The following is an 18596-nucleotide window of genomic DNA, read 5'->3' as shown; positions in this document are numbered from 1 at the left end:
TAGACAAATGGCAGACAGGGACATGGATCTTAGAAGGGTGATTTTATTTCACTTTTTAAAATTGAATGTATTTCTGAAATTTACTTACTTTAATTGAAGGATAATTGCTTTACAATGTCATGTTGGTTTCTGCCATACATCAACATGAATAGCCATAGATATACATATGTTCCCTCCATCCTGAAGCCCCTTAGCACCTCCCATCCCATCCCACCCTTCTAAATTGTCACAGAGCACTGGGTTTGAGCTCACTGCGCCATGCAGTAAATTCCTGCTGGCTATCTATTTTACATATAGCAATGTATGTTTCAATACTACTCTCTCAATTCATCCCACCCTCTCCTGCTCCCTCTGTGCCCACAAGTCTGTTTTCTATATCTGCGTCTCCAGAGAAGGGTAATTTTAAGTTGGGTTTTGATATATCATCTTCTTGAGAGAAGGACAGACATTCTATTAAAGGGATTGCTTGCTGGGCTAACAAAGAGGTGCCACTTGAAACTTTAGCTATACCTGGGAAAGACTCATGTATGTGCAAAGAGGAAAAAAAAAAAATTAGTCACGTTTATGATGCAAGACCACCCAAAATGAAATTACAAAGTAATTTACTTCTAAATTCTAATGTTATATTTTAAACAGGAAGTGTTGTATGCATGTGGCTAAGTTGTTTCAGTTGTGTCTGACTGTGTTTCCAAAAATTGTAGCCTGCCAGACTCCTCTGTCCATGGTATTCTCCAGGCAATAATACTGGCATGGGTGGCCATTTCCTTCTCTAGGGTATCTCCCCGACCCAGGAATTGAACCCAGGTCTCCTGCATTGCAGGCAGATTCTTTACCACTGTGCCATCAACTTAATTACTGAAAATTTAATGTGAAATTCAGATATTTCATTTTTTCTTTGCTTATTTTTTTCTTTTAAACGTTATTTTGTATTGGGGTATAGCTGATTAACAATGTTGTGATACTCTCAGGTGAACAGCAAAGGGATTCAGCCATACAAATACCATTCTCCACATACAAAATCCATTCTCCCTCAAATGAGACAAAATAGTTTCAGTTCTTATCTGCCTGTGAAATACATTCAGGGATAGACTATTTAGAGATGATAACACTGAATTTAAGCTGATTGGTATAAGAAACTTTGTAATCTGAAATGATATAATGCCATCATTATAATTAACACACTGAATTTAACTTTTTTTCAACAAGATGAAGATGTGGGGGAGCATTGGGGAATCATGGGCCTTTTTATGTATTAAGTTTTCTATATAATTCTTCCAGAGCAGTAACTGAGCAGTCTGCCCAGTGCTTTTACTTTTGTGTTTGTTTTTGTTTAGTCAGTAAGTCACGTCCAACACTTTTACAACCCCTGTGGACTGTAGCCTGCCAGGCTTCTCTAAATTGGATTTCACAGGCAGGAAAACTGGAGCAGGTTGCCATTTCCTTCTCCAGGTAGGTATTTCATATTTTTTGAATTAGGTAAATATATTGAAAGTTTCTGAAAGTGAAATCAATGTAGGTTTTGATTTATGTTGGGGAAATATGAGGGACCCTAATGGAGTTGTGCAACATCTCCATAGTTCTGCATCTTCATGCTGCTCTCTGGGGAGCTGATCTTAAGTGTCTTGACTTCTTTCTATCAACTGCAACTGTGGATTACCTTCTCGCTCTGGATCCTGGTCACTGAAGTTTTCATTCTCTTTATCTGGCCATTCTGCTCACTTCTGTTCCTTCTCTTATACCCTAAATGTACGTGCCTTCTTCAGCACAGAACAAGTCACTGACTTTCTTCTCAATATTGTGTTCCTTAGCAGTTATAGTCTCTTATCTCCTAGCTTCAACTACAACTATGAGTAGCATATCCCTCATGCCACCTCACACAGCTAATTCATCTCTATTAGCTCTTCCATCTAATGTGGTCATCACTATATTGGTACATCGACATAGCCCTGTTAAATGTCTTGTTTGAAAAAACTCAGCAAAAGAAAATAGAATGCTGATCATCTGAGTCACTAATCAACTGGACTGTCAGCTTTCTCATATTGCTTCTAAGAGGTGATGTGACATTGTAAGAAAATGCCTGGCTGATATGCTGTACTTAGGTTTTGGTCATGAATTAGAACAAGATCTTTTTTTTTTTTTTTTTTTCCTGTATAGCCTAGGGGAAACTTTCCTCCACAAATTTATATTGACTTCAGAGACAGCATGCACCTGAATTCGTCAAACAGTCCATTTGATATCTTTTTCATGTTGTTAACTCAAGTGTTTTCTGTATCCCAAGCCACAGTAAATATTCCTTGTTCTTCAGGTAACTTGAAAGCTAATCCTGCTGCTCACTGATTTGCATTTTTGTTGCCCACAGGGAAAAGTAATCATATCAAGATCAGCTCTTGTTTTCATTAATTACTTACCTTGTACTAGACACAATTACTCTGTGAGGTAAGTGTTTGTTTGTTTGTTTTGAGTTGAGTTGAGTATTATTATTACCAACACACAGATAGGAAAACTAAACCTCCAAAGATATCATGCAACCTCTCCAAAGTTGCATAGAAAGTGGCAGTGTCATGATTCAATTCGAGTTATGAATTCAAAACCTAGTCCCCTGCCACAATGCATTAGCAGGCAAAGTCTTTGTTGTTAATTGTCCTGATTACTTGCTCATTTAGAAGCTCTCTCAGTAGCATGGCTGTGGATTACCTCATGCAAGAGTTTAAATTAGAATGGAGTTTGAACCTCAGGGAAACAAACAAACAAAAAAAACTGTGTGACTTGCTTTATTGCAATATTCACTTTGTTGTAATGGCCTGGAATGGAATCTGCAATATTGCAGAGGCATACTTGTACTGCCAATGAAAATAATCATCAACTTGGAATTCTTCAATTTAATAATTAACATGTTCTTTAAAAGGAAAGATCGATTAAAAGCATATACAAACTAAAAAACTGAGAGGATTCACTGCCAGTTAACCCATATAAAAGAATAAAAGGAGCTTTCAAGAAAAAAGAAAATCATATGAGCCAGAAATCAGAAAATAGAGGGAAGCCTGAAAACCAAGGGAAAATTCATGTAAAACTAAATAAATAGTGATCATACAGAAGCAATAAGTTCCTACAGGCTATAAAATAAAATTAAATGAAAATAAAATCACAGGTGATAGAAAAGGATAAATTTGCAAAAAATGTTCACAGCAAAATTGTAATAACAAAAAAAAGAGAGAGAGAGAGAGAGAAAGAAAAACAATCACTAGTAACAAGAAAATGGGTGGCTAAATAATGCAAAAGGCATATGATGATCCAACATATAAGTGAAAAAATAAATAAGCTAATTATTTACACATCAGCATAAATAGATCCTAGAAATATAAGGTTGGCTGAAAAAACAAGAGGACAAGTAGCTATATCATTTTCCCAAAGATTAAAAAAGTGAACAATATACTATTTAAAGATGCTTATAAATATAGTAGATATTAGAGATATCAAGAAATTAGAGATACCAGGGGAACATTTCATTCAAAAATGGGCACAATAAAGGACAGAAATGGTATGGACCTAATAGAAGCCAAAGATATCAAGAAGAGATGTAAAGACTACACAGAGGGACTATCCAAAAAGATTTTTATGACCCAGATAACCACAATGGTGTGATCACTCACCTAGAAACAGACATCCTGGAATGTGAAGCCTAGTGGGCCTTAGGAAGCATCACTATGAACAAAGCTAGTGGAGGTGATGGAATTCCAGTTGAGCTGTTTCAAATCCTAAAAGATGATGCTGTGAAAGTGCTACACTCAATACGTCAGCAAATTTGGAAAATTCAACAGTGGCCACGGGACTGGAAAAGGTCAGTTTCATTCCAACCCCAAAGAAAGGCAATGCCAAAGAATGTTCAAACTACCACACAATCGCACTCATCTCACATGCTAGCAAAGAAACGCTCAAAATTCTCCAAGCAAGGCTTTAAAAGTGTGTGAAACATGAACTTCCACACGTTCAAGATGGATTTGGAAAAGCCAGAGGAAACAGAGATCAAATTACCAATACCACTGGATCATTAAAAACAACAACAACAAGAAGAGAGTTCCAGAAAAACATTTACTTCTGCTTTATTGACTGCACCAAAGTCTTTGACTGGGTGGATCATAACCAACTGTGAAAAATTCTTCAAGAGATGGGAATGCCAGACCAACTTACCTTCCTCCTGGGAACTCTGTATGCATGTCAACAAACTACAATTAGTGCCAGACATGGAACAGACTGGTTCCAAATTGGGAAAGGAATTTATCAAGGCTGTATATTGTCACCCTGCTTATTTAACTTATATGCAGAGTACATCATGTGAAATGCCAGATGAAGTACAAGATGGAATCAAGATTTGGGGAGAAATATCAATAACCTCAGATATGCAGATGACACCACCTTTATGGCAGAAAGCAAAGAAGAACTAAAGAACCTCTTGATGAAAGTGAAAGAGGAGAGTGAAAAAGTTGGTTTAAAATTCAACATTAAAAAAAAACTAAGATCATGGCATCTGGTCCCATCACTTCATGGCAAATAGACGGGGAAACAATGGAAAAAGTGAGAGAATTAATTTTCTTAGGCTCCAAAATCACTGCTTATTGGTACTGCAGCCATGAAATTAAAAGATACTTGATCCTTGGAAGAAAAGCTCTGACCAACCTAGACAGCATGTTAAAAAGCAGAGATGTTACTTTGCCAACAAATGTCCGTCTAGTCAAAGCTATGGTTTTTCTAGTAGTCATGTATGGTTGTGAGATTTGGACCATAAAGAAAGCTGGGAACTGAAGAATTGATGCTTTTGAACTGTGGTGTTGGAGAAGACTCTTGAGAGTCCCTTGGACTTCAAGGAGTTCAAACTAGTCAATTCTAAAGGAAACAAGTCCTGAATATTCATTGGAAGGACTGATGCTGAAGCTGAAACTCCAGTATTTTGGCCATCTGATGCTTAGAACTGCCTCATTGGAAAAAGAGTCTGATGTTGGGAAAGATTGAAGGTAGGAGGAAAAGATGACGACCTAGGATAAGATGATTGGGTGACATCACCGACTCAGTGGACATGAGTTTGAGCAAGATCCAGGAGTTGGTGATGGACATGAAAGCCTGGCATGCTGCAGTCCATGGATCACAAAGAGTCAGACACAACTGAGCAACTGAACTGAACTGAACTGATTTTAAAAGAAAATCAAAGGTAAACATAAATTTGGGGGAGTGTTTATCACTTTCAGGGGAGGCGGGACAGGGACACAGGAAAGATAAGAGAACAAAGGTACCTGCAAAGGACTTGGGAATCTTCTGCTTCCTAAATTGGTTTTCAAGTTGTTAACTGTTCATTTTATTATTAGCCTTTCTATCGTACAAAACTGTCATTCTTTGCTATATAATAACTTTTTGTTAGATGATGGAAACAAACATTTACTAAAGACAATATTCATATTGTGGAAAACATTTAAAAACTTAAATTTGCAAACATAATATTCCCTGTTTCAACTGGCAGTACTTTGAAGAGATAACAGAATTGTTAGTTAAAAGCTTTGCATGTTTGGCCACATAAATTGTGCTCTCTAAGATAAAATCAAGTTTCATGCTTGATCAACAAATAAACTTAATGAAACAAAAATGTGTACTGCTTGAAGAATCATAGTATTTTCTATAATTTTCTGAACATCTGTGTTTTAAGGCTGAACTTGCATAAGTGTTAAGAAAGCAAAAGAGGCTGTATTTATTCAAAAGTACTTTCCATCGCTCATTATAAGCTTTTATTTTTTAAATGTGTACAAGGTTGTTTCAAAGTCACTGGATCCTCAGAATGTTTTGAAAAGAACTAAAAGAATGAAAACAAATTTTGAAGTAGAAGGGAACAGATGAAACAGCTTCAGAAGTACATAAAAGGTAAAATAAAATAAAAAGTAAATGATAAGAATAAATAAAAAGAGACTTAAAAACAAAAAGAAACATAAATCAACATAAAACAAACTAATCAAATAAAAATAAAGAAACATAAAGCTAATAAATATAAAATTAAAAAAAATCATAAAAAGTAAAAGGAAAATTACAATAGTACTACTGATTGTTTCATCAGTGAAGCTTCATCCTTTTAGAATCTTAGAGTAAGTAATTTGAAATTTTAAATAAATAAGCTTACATTCATTTACCCTGGTCCTAGAACTATTCTCAGGCTATGACTGTGACTGTATTCACTGCTGGTCATAATTATCTATCAGCTCTTTAATGTGAGCCAGCTTTTTGTAGAGATATTGGCATCTGAGTTTTTCTTCAAAATAATTGTGATTCATCTGTTTCATCTTCTGATATTCTAGTGAGATTTTTTTATTAATATCTTCATATTCTCTTGAATCTGGAGGAAACGTCTCCTTTTGTGAAGTTAGAAAAACAAATATTTTAGAAAAAGGCAGCAACTTTTCATGCAAGGCCTTATATTCCTCATAATCTACTCTAAATTCCTGCTCATAACGCTCACGTTGCTCAGAGGAAATTATAGTGACATAGCTAGTCAGATAATCTGGAAGCTCAGATGTTGAACAGCTCTTCCCAGTGGGAGTGCAAACCTTTGCAACTTCTTCACTTGAATTTGGTTTTGCACCTTCATCTTGTCTTTCACTTTCTGTCTGCTGTTTCTCCAAAATCTTAATACTGTACTCTTTGCTTTTTGTTTTATATTCTGTAAATTTGTATTTGAATTTCTCACCAGTCAGTGAATGCTGTTTCTCCATATGCTTTGGATACTTCATTGTAACTGAAATAGAGGTTAATGTTTGCAGAGAATGTTTACCCTGCTGGCACTCAAAAATTCTACTGCTTTGACTAAACCTGTCAACATGTGGGTCTTGAGTCTCACGTCCTTCTGTAATGCTAGAATAACTACACTTAGAATAGACAGGCTGAAGATAATTTGAAGTCGGAAGGTGGATGTTGGGCAATGATGGAGAGCTAAGACTGGTGGTAGATTCAGAGTATGGTGGGTGACCCATGGCAGATATTTCACTGGTGTTATTCAAACAATCACTTGATGCTGGCTGTTGTTTAGTTGTCAGGTGAGAAATTCTAACTTTTTTTTTCTTTGCATAATCAATGTCAGCTGAATTGTAAAGCTGTTCCTGAGAAGGACAAAATATTTCATCTGCACTAGAATCCATAGAAAAAAGTGGATGTACTTTTCTGGCAAGCACTAACTCCAATGCCTGCCTGTCCAGCTCATTGTACCCAGGCCAGTCTCTTTGGAGCTCTTTAAAAACACAATTCTTTAAAGAATATGAATGATCCCGAGTATTCAGATGAGCTACTTCCTGCAAAAGTTTTCCAAGGGAATCCTTGTCCTCTGCAGTCATGCCGTCTCTCTGAAGTCGAACAAGAAGTTCATGTTTCTTGTAGTCCTTCAGTGCTAATAAGTGAATCACCCTCTCCCGATAGGGTCGCGTGTGAACACTATTGGGCACACGTGATTTACGGACTGTGTAAGCCAGGTTAACAGGAGCTGTTCTTTTTCTCTCAGGCACTGGATCTGGAATGCCTTGAGGTGCTTTCCGAACTGGCATTCTTTTTGCTATACATGGTCTTATGTATTTCCATTTGTTGTAGGATTCCTTGTCTGCCTGGCTCTTTCTCACTTGCATCAACAGCTCAGAGTAGACTGCTGTACACTCCATCTCGTTTTCTTGCATCAGATGCAAGCAACTGGAGACATCTTTTTGCATATGGTCTTGATTGTTGTCTTTATTCACATCTGACAACTGAAAGTGAAACCTATATCCATCAGTAGGTGAATTGTCTGGGGGAATTTTCATAAGCTCTGGGAGTCCTTGGAACTGAAGATAAGACTGAGGCATTACTGTGTTTCCATGGTTGCCACAGGAATCAATTGCCTGAATGGCTGGCCTGGGAAGCTGCCTGTGTAGCACAAAGCCATGGGCTTGCCTTGACTCTATACAGGCTGCCTCATCCACTGCCACTTCTCCTTCCTGAAGTACCACTTCCCCCACTTCTCTGCCTCCGGAAGCTTTCATATAGTCATATCTGTAAAGATCAAAGTTTACACAGTAAAATACTAATGTTGTAAAGTAAAAAAAAAAAAAAAAAAGATGCATTTCTTTGGCTGAAAATGTTTCTCTTAGGCTGTTGTTTATAAAACTAAGAGTCTTTTTGCCCATGTAACAAAAGCAAGAAGTGCCTGGTTGACATAGAACTTGGAGAGGTAAATGTGGTGGAAAGATCTAATCACTTTTCTATGTTCTTCCTTTCACATTTTTCATTCCTCTTCAGGAGGAACTGTCAACCTTAAGTGGAAAATGCTGAATTACTCTCTGAGCTCAGTACATAATCTCTTCCCAGTAAACCCAACATCAAGTAGAAGTACTTAATGGGAGGATTAACAGAGGTCTCAAGCTTATGGAAACTAGAGAGGGCTTCCAAATAGTATAATTAACATTAATTTCTCCTTGTATTTACTCTGACATGCACGTGAACTGTTGAACCCTCCTTGGGATTGGAGCCTGCCCTATCAACAGACGATCTCACTTGATAGCTAAACATGCTTAAATAGTTTAAATAGTGGGTAAAAGCCAACAGTTTAGAGGTGCTCATTTTTCTTTCTCAACTAACCATTACCAGTGAGTAGTAGGACTTTCCAGCTCCTTAGCTTGCCCCTTCTGCCCATTATTCTGCCTCTTTGCATTTTCCTAAAGATGATCCTCAACAGATCACAGGATTACCCAGGTAAAGTTGCCCATGCTCAAAAAATCTTGCAGCCACTCATGCTAGAGATGTACAGTGGAATTACAGAATGTACACAGATTATAGGAAATTCCAACCAGTTCCAACAAATTTCACCCTAAAAAATATAAGGCACAATTCTCCCTCCTCAAGGTCTTCACATTCCTAGCCCATCTTATTCTCATATTTGTCAACTTTTACTGATGGCAGCATCTTTCACCTTATCACACAACTAGAAAACCTCAACGTCATCTTCTGCTACTCCCTGAAATATACTTCTCATTAATTTTCCTCCAAAACAATTATTCAGCCACCAAATATATCATTCATCTAATAGCTAGTTATCTAATATCTATCACATGCCAAACAGTACTCTAGATGCTTGGGAATATGGCAATGAACAAAACAGAAGCAAACAAAAATCCTTGTTCTCATACTGCTTACATTCTTATCAAGTCTTTCTGCATAACATTCAAATCCACTGCTTCCTCTCCCACACTACAGCCATTGTCCTAATTTAGGGCAAAAGTATCTTATCCAACATCATATCCTCTCTTCCTAACTTGATTTCTTGCCTGCCATCTTTTCTTCTTCTTTCTGTCTTCAAAATATCAACTATGATTCCAATCAACTTTACTCTAAAACAAGTCATATTTCTCATTACTTAAATGATAAAATTAATGAAAAGGTGCTCAATATCACTAATTATCAGGGAAATGCAAATCAAATCACAATGAGCACCTCAGACCTATCAGAATAACTATCATCTAAAAGACAAGAGATAACAAGTGTTAGTCAAGATGTGTGGAACAATGAACATTCATGAACTGTTGGTAGGGCCATAAATTGGTACAATTACAATGAAAGACAGTATGGAAGTTCCTTAATCAGTTAAAAATAAAACTACCATGTGATTCAGCAATCCCACTTCTGGGTATATAGTCAAAGGAAATGTGAATGAGATCTCAAAGATATATCTCCATTCCCTTGTCCATTGCAGCATTGTTCACAAAAGCAAAAACATAGAAACAACTTAAATGTACATCATTTGTTGAGAAAATGAGGGCATCATCAATACTCTCTACTTGTCTCATTCATATTAGGTTCAGCCCATTAAATTTCTACTCATCCATCCATAAGACCTTCCTCTACTCAAAACTAATACTTCCCTTCATGACAGTCCCAAAAAGCACAGTGGATCTATGAAAAACACCACACATCTTATCATTTATTACTCATGTGTCTGTCTCCTCTACTAGATCCTGATTCCATACCTGTGGCAACTACATTCTACAAAAATTTGCATGATCCTTACTTTTTGTCCCTAGTACCTCCCTCTAGAATTAGCAGGTGCAAAGTAGAAGGCACTCTCTAAAATATTGGTCAAAAGAATGAATAATAGTAACTTTGCTTTTCTCCTGTCAAAGATATATTACTGTCACACCAAGAGGTTAGATTAAGCCTGTTAATTACAGTGAGATGTTCTGTTCCTCTTTAAGAATTGTTTCATGTTCTTGTTAATGTCCCAGTATTTTTGTATTTTAAAAAGTGAAATCACTGTTGCAGGGAGAATGCAAAATACTTCAGAAAAACCAATTAACTACTGAAATATATCCAGCCATATAATGTTCTAATGTATGCACAAATGCTTTTTTTTTAATTCTTCTTGGAGACCTCTAGTAGGCACAGAGAGTAATAATATATCCTTCACTATCTTTATGCAAATTCTGGAAGAATAAAATACTTCTAGGATAGTTCTATTCCCATAGGAAATAACAACAACAAAATATTACTTAGTAAGAGACTGGAAAGGGAAGCATAAATATCAAAATAGTACTAACAGACATAAAAGAAGACTTGAAAATATGAAGAAAGATTTCATGATTTCTGAAAAGATAACTGAATATTGTAAGGACGTCAAATATTTCCAAATTATTACATGCATCTACTAAAATCACAATAAAAACTTCAGCAGTATTATTTTCTTTAAATCTATCAAAATTATTATAAAATTCAACTGCAAGAAGAGTGAAAATAATTCCCACAAAGGAGCTGATAACATGAAGCTACAATAATACAGTAAGGAACTAGCATAACACTTTGAAAATGAGTAAAAGTGAACAGATATCTGAGATAGCCCAAGAATTTATTTAATAAATCATTTAAAAGACCATCAGTAATAAATATAGAAGGGTAGATCATTGCATGAACACTTCTTAGACAAGTTGTCAACATTTTAGGAAAAATACCAAATTGGAATCATCTTTCAAAACATTGTAAATTCCAAAGTATCACAGGGTTAAAAAAAAACATAAATATACCTGAAATACAACATTGTAAATTAACCATAGTTTAATAAAAATAGTTTTAAAATAATAATAAATAAATGTTCATATACACACACAATAAAACCATAATATAACAAAAGAATTAGAAGTTAAACGTATTGGCAACAATAACATAGGAAAAAATGAGCATAATTTATTGCATACACAATAATTGTCATGTTAAAGTACACTCAAATTCTATCTCATCAAGGTCAAAAATTGGTATCAAAGTAAAGAAAGCTTGAGAAATAAAACTAGGTTTCTCTGGAGGCATACAGGACTGTATAATAATTGCAATCCAAGTAGGAATGGTGAAAAGTTATTTGTATAGGCTTTAAGAAAAAGATAATCGATCAAATTATTGAATACTATCCTAACTTTCTTATTAAGTAGGTAGCAGTAATAAATTATATTCTAAAAATTGACTTTCTCTTCCAGAGGTCCCAAGATGGTGGAGGAATATGACGGAGAGACCACTTTCTCCCCAACAAATTCATCAAAAGATCATTTGAATGTTGAGCAACTTCCACAAAATGACTTCTGAATGCTGGCAGAAGACACTAGGTACCCAGAAAGGCAGTCCAATCTCTTCAAGAGGAGGTAGGACAAAATATAAAAGACAAAAACAGAGACAAAAAATTTAGTGAGAGAGACTCATCCTGGGGAGGGAGTTGTGAGGAGGAAAAGTTTCCACACAGTAGGAAACCCTCTCACACGTGTATATAGGGGGAATTTTGGAATCTTAGAGGGCAACATAACCAGGAGGAGAAAAAAAAAAAAAAAAAGCACAGAATACACAACTAACCACAACCACTAGGGGAGACAGAAAAGTGGCTCAGATGCTCATGTCCACCACCAGTGAGTAGGGACTGGGCAAGGAGGTGCACACTCAATCATCAGTCCTTAGGGTAAGGACCAGGCCTGAATTCCATGAGGACAATCTGAGGGAGTAATGTGAAACAGCAACACAAACCCTGGGATCACCAGAGAAACAGAAATAAAGGACCATTTCCACAAAAGGCTCTAAGGCCTCATGCTGACCCCTGGTGCACTCACAGAATAAAGGATTGAGCAAACTGGCTGCCATATAGGGCCCTACCTCCCGGAGGCAGAGAGGTAGTTGTTCAACAGCCAGAGCTAGAAGACAAGGGACTGCAGCAATCTAAGCCCAAGAAACTGCATCTTCCACCAAACTGTGAGCAGGCTCCCAGTTGCTAACCATATCTTCCTAGGATCCCGGACAGTTGACATCTGCCTGGCGTGTCAGAGCCTGAAATCAGCCCCCAGAAGAGACACATGGCACACCTGGGACTGTGCTCTCATGGCACACCCAGGAAACTGAGTGGCCAGGACCAGGGAGGTGAATAAGATGCATGGCCCACCTGGGACAGTGTGCTTGCCAAACACCTGGTCCCTGAGCTGTACAGAGCTGGGAAGGGCACAAAATGCACAGCCCATCTGGGTCTGTGCACCTGTGAAGCACATGAGAACCTGAGTGCTTAGTCCTGGGAACTGCATGAAATGCAGGGCCCACTTGGGACAGTGCCCCTGCAGAGTACCCTGGGGCCTGACCAGTGTAGACCTGGGAAGTACACACTGCATTGGGCTGTGGCAAACCCAGTGTGGTCCATCCACTGTGAACACTACCCACACTTGCCAGTGGTATTTATTTGCAGTGTCCTCCCTCCCCACAACACAACTAAACAAGTGAGTCTAAATAAGTGGCCATCTTCACCCCCTCGTGTCAGGGCAGAAACTAGAAACAGAAGAGACTTGCAAACAGAGGAAGCCAAAATAAACAAAGAAGGGGGAACTGCTCTGAAAGTGACAGATGCATCAGATAAAACCCTGCATTTAATACTGGAGATTGTGCATTTGAGGGGCACCTATAGACCTTGAGAACAAGTACAACCTGGAACAAGGGACTGTCTGACAATGAACTGATATAACACTGCCCACAACAGCTCCAGAGAAATTCCTAGATATATTTTTACTATTATCACATTAGTTTTTGTTAAATTTAGTTCTTTATTACTCCTTTAACTTTCATTTTTATAGCCTAATATTACCTTTCAAAAAAACCGATTTTTAAAAACAAATTATACATGTTTTAAAAATTGTTGTGATTGATTATGTTTTGTATTTTTTATATTGTATTTTTGAGAGTCTAACATTTATTCTAGGTTTTTAATCTCTGTTGCTTGATATTTCTTTATCAATCTTTTACCTCTAAGAATCTAATTTTCAGTATCAATTTTCCCTGAGCGATTTGATAACCAACTTGATTGCTCTCTCTCCTTTTGACTCTCCCTTTTCTACTCCAGGTCACCTCTATCTCCTTTCTTCCTCTCCTCATCTCTATATAACTCTGTGGATCTCTCTGGGTGTTCCTGGCTGTGGAGAATTGTTTTGCCAGTAACCTAGTGGTTTTATCATCTAGGCTATATGGATGGAGAAGTCTTGAGGCTACTGTAGGAGGACTGAAAGCCAGAGGCAGGAGGCTTAACTACAAAACTTTAGAACATCAGAGAACTCCTGACTCCAAGTAACATTAATAGACAAGAGCTCACTCAAATGTCTCCACACCTACACTGAAACCAAGCTCCAACCAAGAGCCAACAAGTACCAGTGAAAGACACACCGTGCTAATTCTCCAGCCAAACAGGAACACAACCCTGAACATGAAAAGATGGGCTGCCCAAAGCCATGCCAAATCTATAGACATCCCCAAACTCACTACTTGACACATTACTGCACTCCAGAGAGAATACATCCAGCTCCATCCACCAGAACACAGACACAAGCTTCCCCAACCAGAAATCCCTGACAAGCCATTAGTCCAACCCCACCCACAGGGAGCAGACTCCACAATTAAGGGGGACCATGAACTTCCAGCCTGCAGAAACGGAACCCCAAACACAGCAATCCAAACAAAATGAAAAGACAAAGAAATATTCAGCAGGTGAAGGAACATGATAAAAACCCACCAAACCAAACACAAGAGGAGGAGATAGTGAGTATACCTGGAAAAGAATTCGGAATAATGATAGTAAAGATGATTCAAAATCTTGAAAGCAAAATGGGGTTACAGATAAATAGACAAGAGACAAAGATTGAGAAGATGCAAGAATGTTTAGCAAGGACCTAGAAGAAATAATGAAGAGTCAATCAATAATGAATAATGCAATAACTGAGATCAAAAGCACTCTGGGGGAACCAACAGTAGAATAACTGAGACAGAAGAGAGGAAAAGTGAGGTGGAAGAGAATGATGGAAATAAGTTAAATAGAGAGGAAAAAATAATTAAAAGAAATGAAGACAACCTCACAGACTTCTGGGAAAATGTTAAACACCACAACACTTGAATCATAGGTGTCCCAGAAAAAGACACAAAGAAAGGGCATGATAAAATACTTGAGGAGATAATAGTTGAAAACTTCCCTAATATGGGGAAGAAAAGAGCCACCCAAGCCCAAGAAACCCAGAGAGTCCCAAACAGGATAATCCCAGGGTGAAACACCCAAAGACACACATTAATCAAACTAACAAAGATCAAACACAAATACTAAAAGCAGCAAGGGAAAAGCCACAATTAACATATAAGGGGATCCCCATGAGGATAACAGCTGATCTTTCAATAGAAACCCTTCAGGCCAGCAGGGAATGGAAGGACATACTTAAATTGATGAAAGAGAAAATTCTACAATCAAGATTGCTCTGCTCAGCAAGAATCTCATTCAGATGTGAAGGAGAAATCAAAAGCTTTACTGACAACCAAAACTGAGAGAATTCAGCACCACCAAATCAGCTCTTCAACAAAAGATAAAGGATTTTCTCTAGACAGGAATCACAGACAAGGTTTACAAAAATGAACCCAAAACAACAAAGTAAATGGTAAAGAGATGTTACTGCTGCTGCTAAGTTGCTTCTGTCGTGTCCGACTCTGTGTGACCCATAGACGGCAGCCCACCAGGATCCACCATCAGTGGGACTCTCCAGGCAAGAACACTGGAGTGGGTTACCATTTCCTTCTCTAATGCATGAAAGTGAAAAGTGAAAGTGAAGTTGCTCAGTCATGTCTGACTCTCAGCGACCCCATGGGCTACAGCCTACCAGGCTCCTCCATCCATGGGATTTTCCAGGCAAGAGTACTGGAGTGGGGTGCCATTGCCTTCTCTGGGTAAAGGGATAATACTTATCAATAATTACCTTAAACGTAAATGGGTTAAATGCTCCAAGCAAAAGACAAACACTGGCCAAATGGATACAAAAACAAGACTCCTTTATATGCTGTCCACAAGAGACCCACCTCAAACCTAGCGACACATACAGACTGAAAGTGAAGGGCTGGAAAAACTTATTTCATGAAAATGGGGACCAAAAGAAAGCAGGAGTAGCAATACTCATATCAGATAAAATAGACTTTGAAATAAAGACTGTGATAAGAGACAAAGGACACTACATAATGACCAAAGGATTAATCCAAGAAGAAGATATAACAATTATAAATATATATGAACACCTCAATACACAAAGCAAATGCTAACAAGTATAGAAGGGGAAATTAATAGTGACACGATAATAATGGGGGACTTTAATACTTCACTCACAGCTTTGGATAGTTCAACCAAACAGAAAATTAGCAAGGAAACACAAGCTCTAAATGATACAATGGACCAGTTAGACTTAACTGATATCTATAGGGCATTTCACCCAAAAACAATGGAATTCAACTTTTTCTCACATGCACAAGGAACATTCTCCAGGATAGATCACATCCTGGGCCATAAATTTAGCTTTGGTAAATTTTAAAAAAATAGAAATCATTTCAAGTATCTTTTCCAATCATATTGTGGTAAGATTAGATATTAACTATAGGAAAAAACTATTAAAAATACAAACATATGGAGGCTAAACAACACACTTCTGAATAACCAATGGATCACAGAAGAAATCAAAAAGGAAATCAAAATATGCATAGAGAAAAATGAAAATGAAACCACAACAACCCAAAACATATGCAATTTAGTAAATGCAGTGTTAAGAGGGAGGTCCATAGTGATACCAGTCTACCTCAAGAAACAAGAGAAACATCAAGGAAACAACCTAACTTTATAACTAAAGCAACTAGAAAAATAAGAAAAGAACTCCAAAGTTAGTAGAAGGAAAGAAATAATAAAAATCAGACCAGAAATAAGTGAAAAAGAAATGAAGGAGACTATAGCAAAAATCAGCAAAACTAAAAGCTGGTTCTTTGAGAAGATAAATAAAATAGACAAAGTGTTAGCCAGACTCATCAAGAGAAAAACGGAGAAGAATCAAATCAATAAAATTAGAAATGAAAATGGAGAAAACATAATGGACAACACAGAAATACAAAAGATCATAAGAGACTACTATGAGCAACTTGGAAGATATGGTCAAATTCTTAGAAAAGTATAATCTTCCAAAACTGAGCCAGGAAGAAAGAAAATCTTAACAGACCCATCACAAGCATGGAAATTGAAGCTATAATAAAAAATCTTCCAAACATGCAAAAGCCCAGGACCAGATGGATTCTCAGGTGAATTCTACCAAAAATTTAGAGAAGAGCTAAAACCTATCCTACTCAAAATCTTCCAGAAAATTGCAGAGGAAGGTAAACTGCCAAACTCATTCTATGAGGCCACCATTACCCTAATAGCAAAACCAGACAAAGATGCCCCCAACAAATAAAACTACAGGCCAATATCACTGATGAACATAGGTACAAAAAATTCTCAACAAAATTCTAGTAAACAGAATCCAACAACCTATTTAAAAGATCATACATCATGACCATGTGGGCTTTATCCCAGGGACACAAGGATTCTTACACAGATCAATCAATGTGATATACCATATTAACAAATTAAAAGATAAAAAAAAACATATGATTATCTCAATAGATGCAGAGAAAGCCTTTGACAAAATTAAAAACCCATTTATGATATAAAAGTCTTCAGAAAGCAGGCATAGATGGAGCATACCTCAACATAATAAAAGCCATATATGAAAAACCCACAGCAAACATTATCCTCAATGGCAAAAATTTAAAACCATTTTCTCTAAAATCAAGAAAAAGACAAGGGTGCCCACTCTCACCACTATTATTCAACATAGTTTTGGAAGTCCTAGCCATAGCAATTAGAGAAGAAAAATAAGTAAAAGGAGTCCAGATTGGAAAATAAGTAAAACTATCACTCTTTGCAGAGGACATGATCCTCTACATAGAAAACACTAAAGACACCACCAGAAAATTACTAGAGCTAATCAATGAAAATAGCAAAGTTGCAGGATGTAACATTAACACACAGAAATCCCTTGCATTCCTATACACTTACAATGAGAAAACAGACAGAGAATTTAAGGAAATAATCCCATTCACCATTGCAACAAAAATAATAAAATACTTAGGAAAAATTTTACCTAAAGAAACAAAAGACCTACATATGTAAAAAACTATACAACATTGATGAAAGAAATCAAAGATGACACAAATTGATGGAGAAATATACCATGTTCTTGCTTCAGAAGATTCAATATAGTGAAAATAAGTATACTACCCTTAGCAATCTATAGAGTCAATGCAATACCTAACAAGCTACCAAAGGTATTTCTCACAGGACTATAACAAATAATTTAACAATTTGTATGGAAACACAAAAAAAAACCTCAAATATCCGAAGCAATCCTGAGAAAGAAGAATGGAACTGGAGGAATCAACCTGCCTGACTTCAGACTACACTACAAAGCCACAGTCATCTCGACAGTATGGTACTGGCACAAAGACAGAATATAGATCAATGGAACAAAATAGAAAGCCCAGAGATAATTACATGCACCTATGAGCACCTTATCTTTGACAAAGGATGCAAAAATATACAATGGAGAAAAGACAATCTCTTTAAAATGTGGTGCTGGGAAAACAGGTCAACCACTTGTAAAAGAATGAAACTAGAACACTTTGTAACACCATACACAAAAATAAACTCAAAATGGATTAAAGGTCTAAATGTAAGACCATATACTATAAAACTCTTATAGGAACAGATAGGCAGGACACTCTCCGACATAAATCATAGCATGATCCTCTATGATCTTCCACCTCCCAGAGTAATGGAAATAAAAACAAAAATAAACAAATAGAACCTAATTAAACTTGAAAGCTTTTGCACGATGATGGAAACTCTAAGTAAGGTGAAAAGACAGCCTTCTGAATGTGAGGAAATAATACCAAACGAAACAACTGACACATAAATAATCTCCTAAATATAGAAGCAGCTAATGCAGCTCAATACCAGAAAACTAAACAATACGACCAAAAAATGGGCCAAAGAACTAAACAGACATTTCTCCAAAGACATACAGATGGCTAATACATGAAAAGATGCTCAACATCACTCATTATTAGAGAAATGCAAATCAAAACCACAATGAGATACCATCTCATGCCAATCAGAATGGCTGCCATCTAAAAGTCTATAAACGATAAATGCTGGAGAGGGT

General features: G+C 36.9%; 1 protein-coding gene across 1 annotated transcript in view; it reads right to left on the bottom strand.

The window, feature by feature from the left end:
* Positions 1-6209: 6209 nt before the first annotated feature.
* Positions 6210-18596, bottom strand: part of LOC138071669 (RNA polymerase II elongation factor ELL2-like) — a 112256-nt gene continuing 99869 nt past the window's right edge. Inside the window, exons 3-4 of the mRNA XM_068963137.1 lie at positions 9187-9254; positions 6210-8046 (exon numbers count right to left, since the gene is read on the bottom strand). Of these exons, the coding sequence (XP_068819238.1) occupies positions 6210-8046; positions 9187-9254 (1905 nt within the window). The remainder of the gene's footprint in view (positions 8047-9186; positions 9255-18596) is intronic.

The sequence above is a fragment of the Capricornis sumatraensis genome, chromosome X (assembly GCF_032405125.1).
Source record: "Capricornis sumatraensis isolate serow.1 chromosome X, serow.2, whole genome shotgun sequence".
Lineage (NCBI taxonomy): Eukaryota > Metazoa > Chordata > Mammalia > Artiodactyla > Bovidae > Capricornis > Capricornis sumatraensis.
Note: the sequence above shows the minus strand (reverse complement) of the source record. Positions and strands in the feature narration are given on the sequence as shown.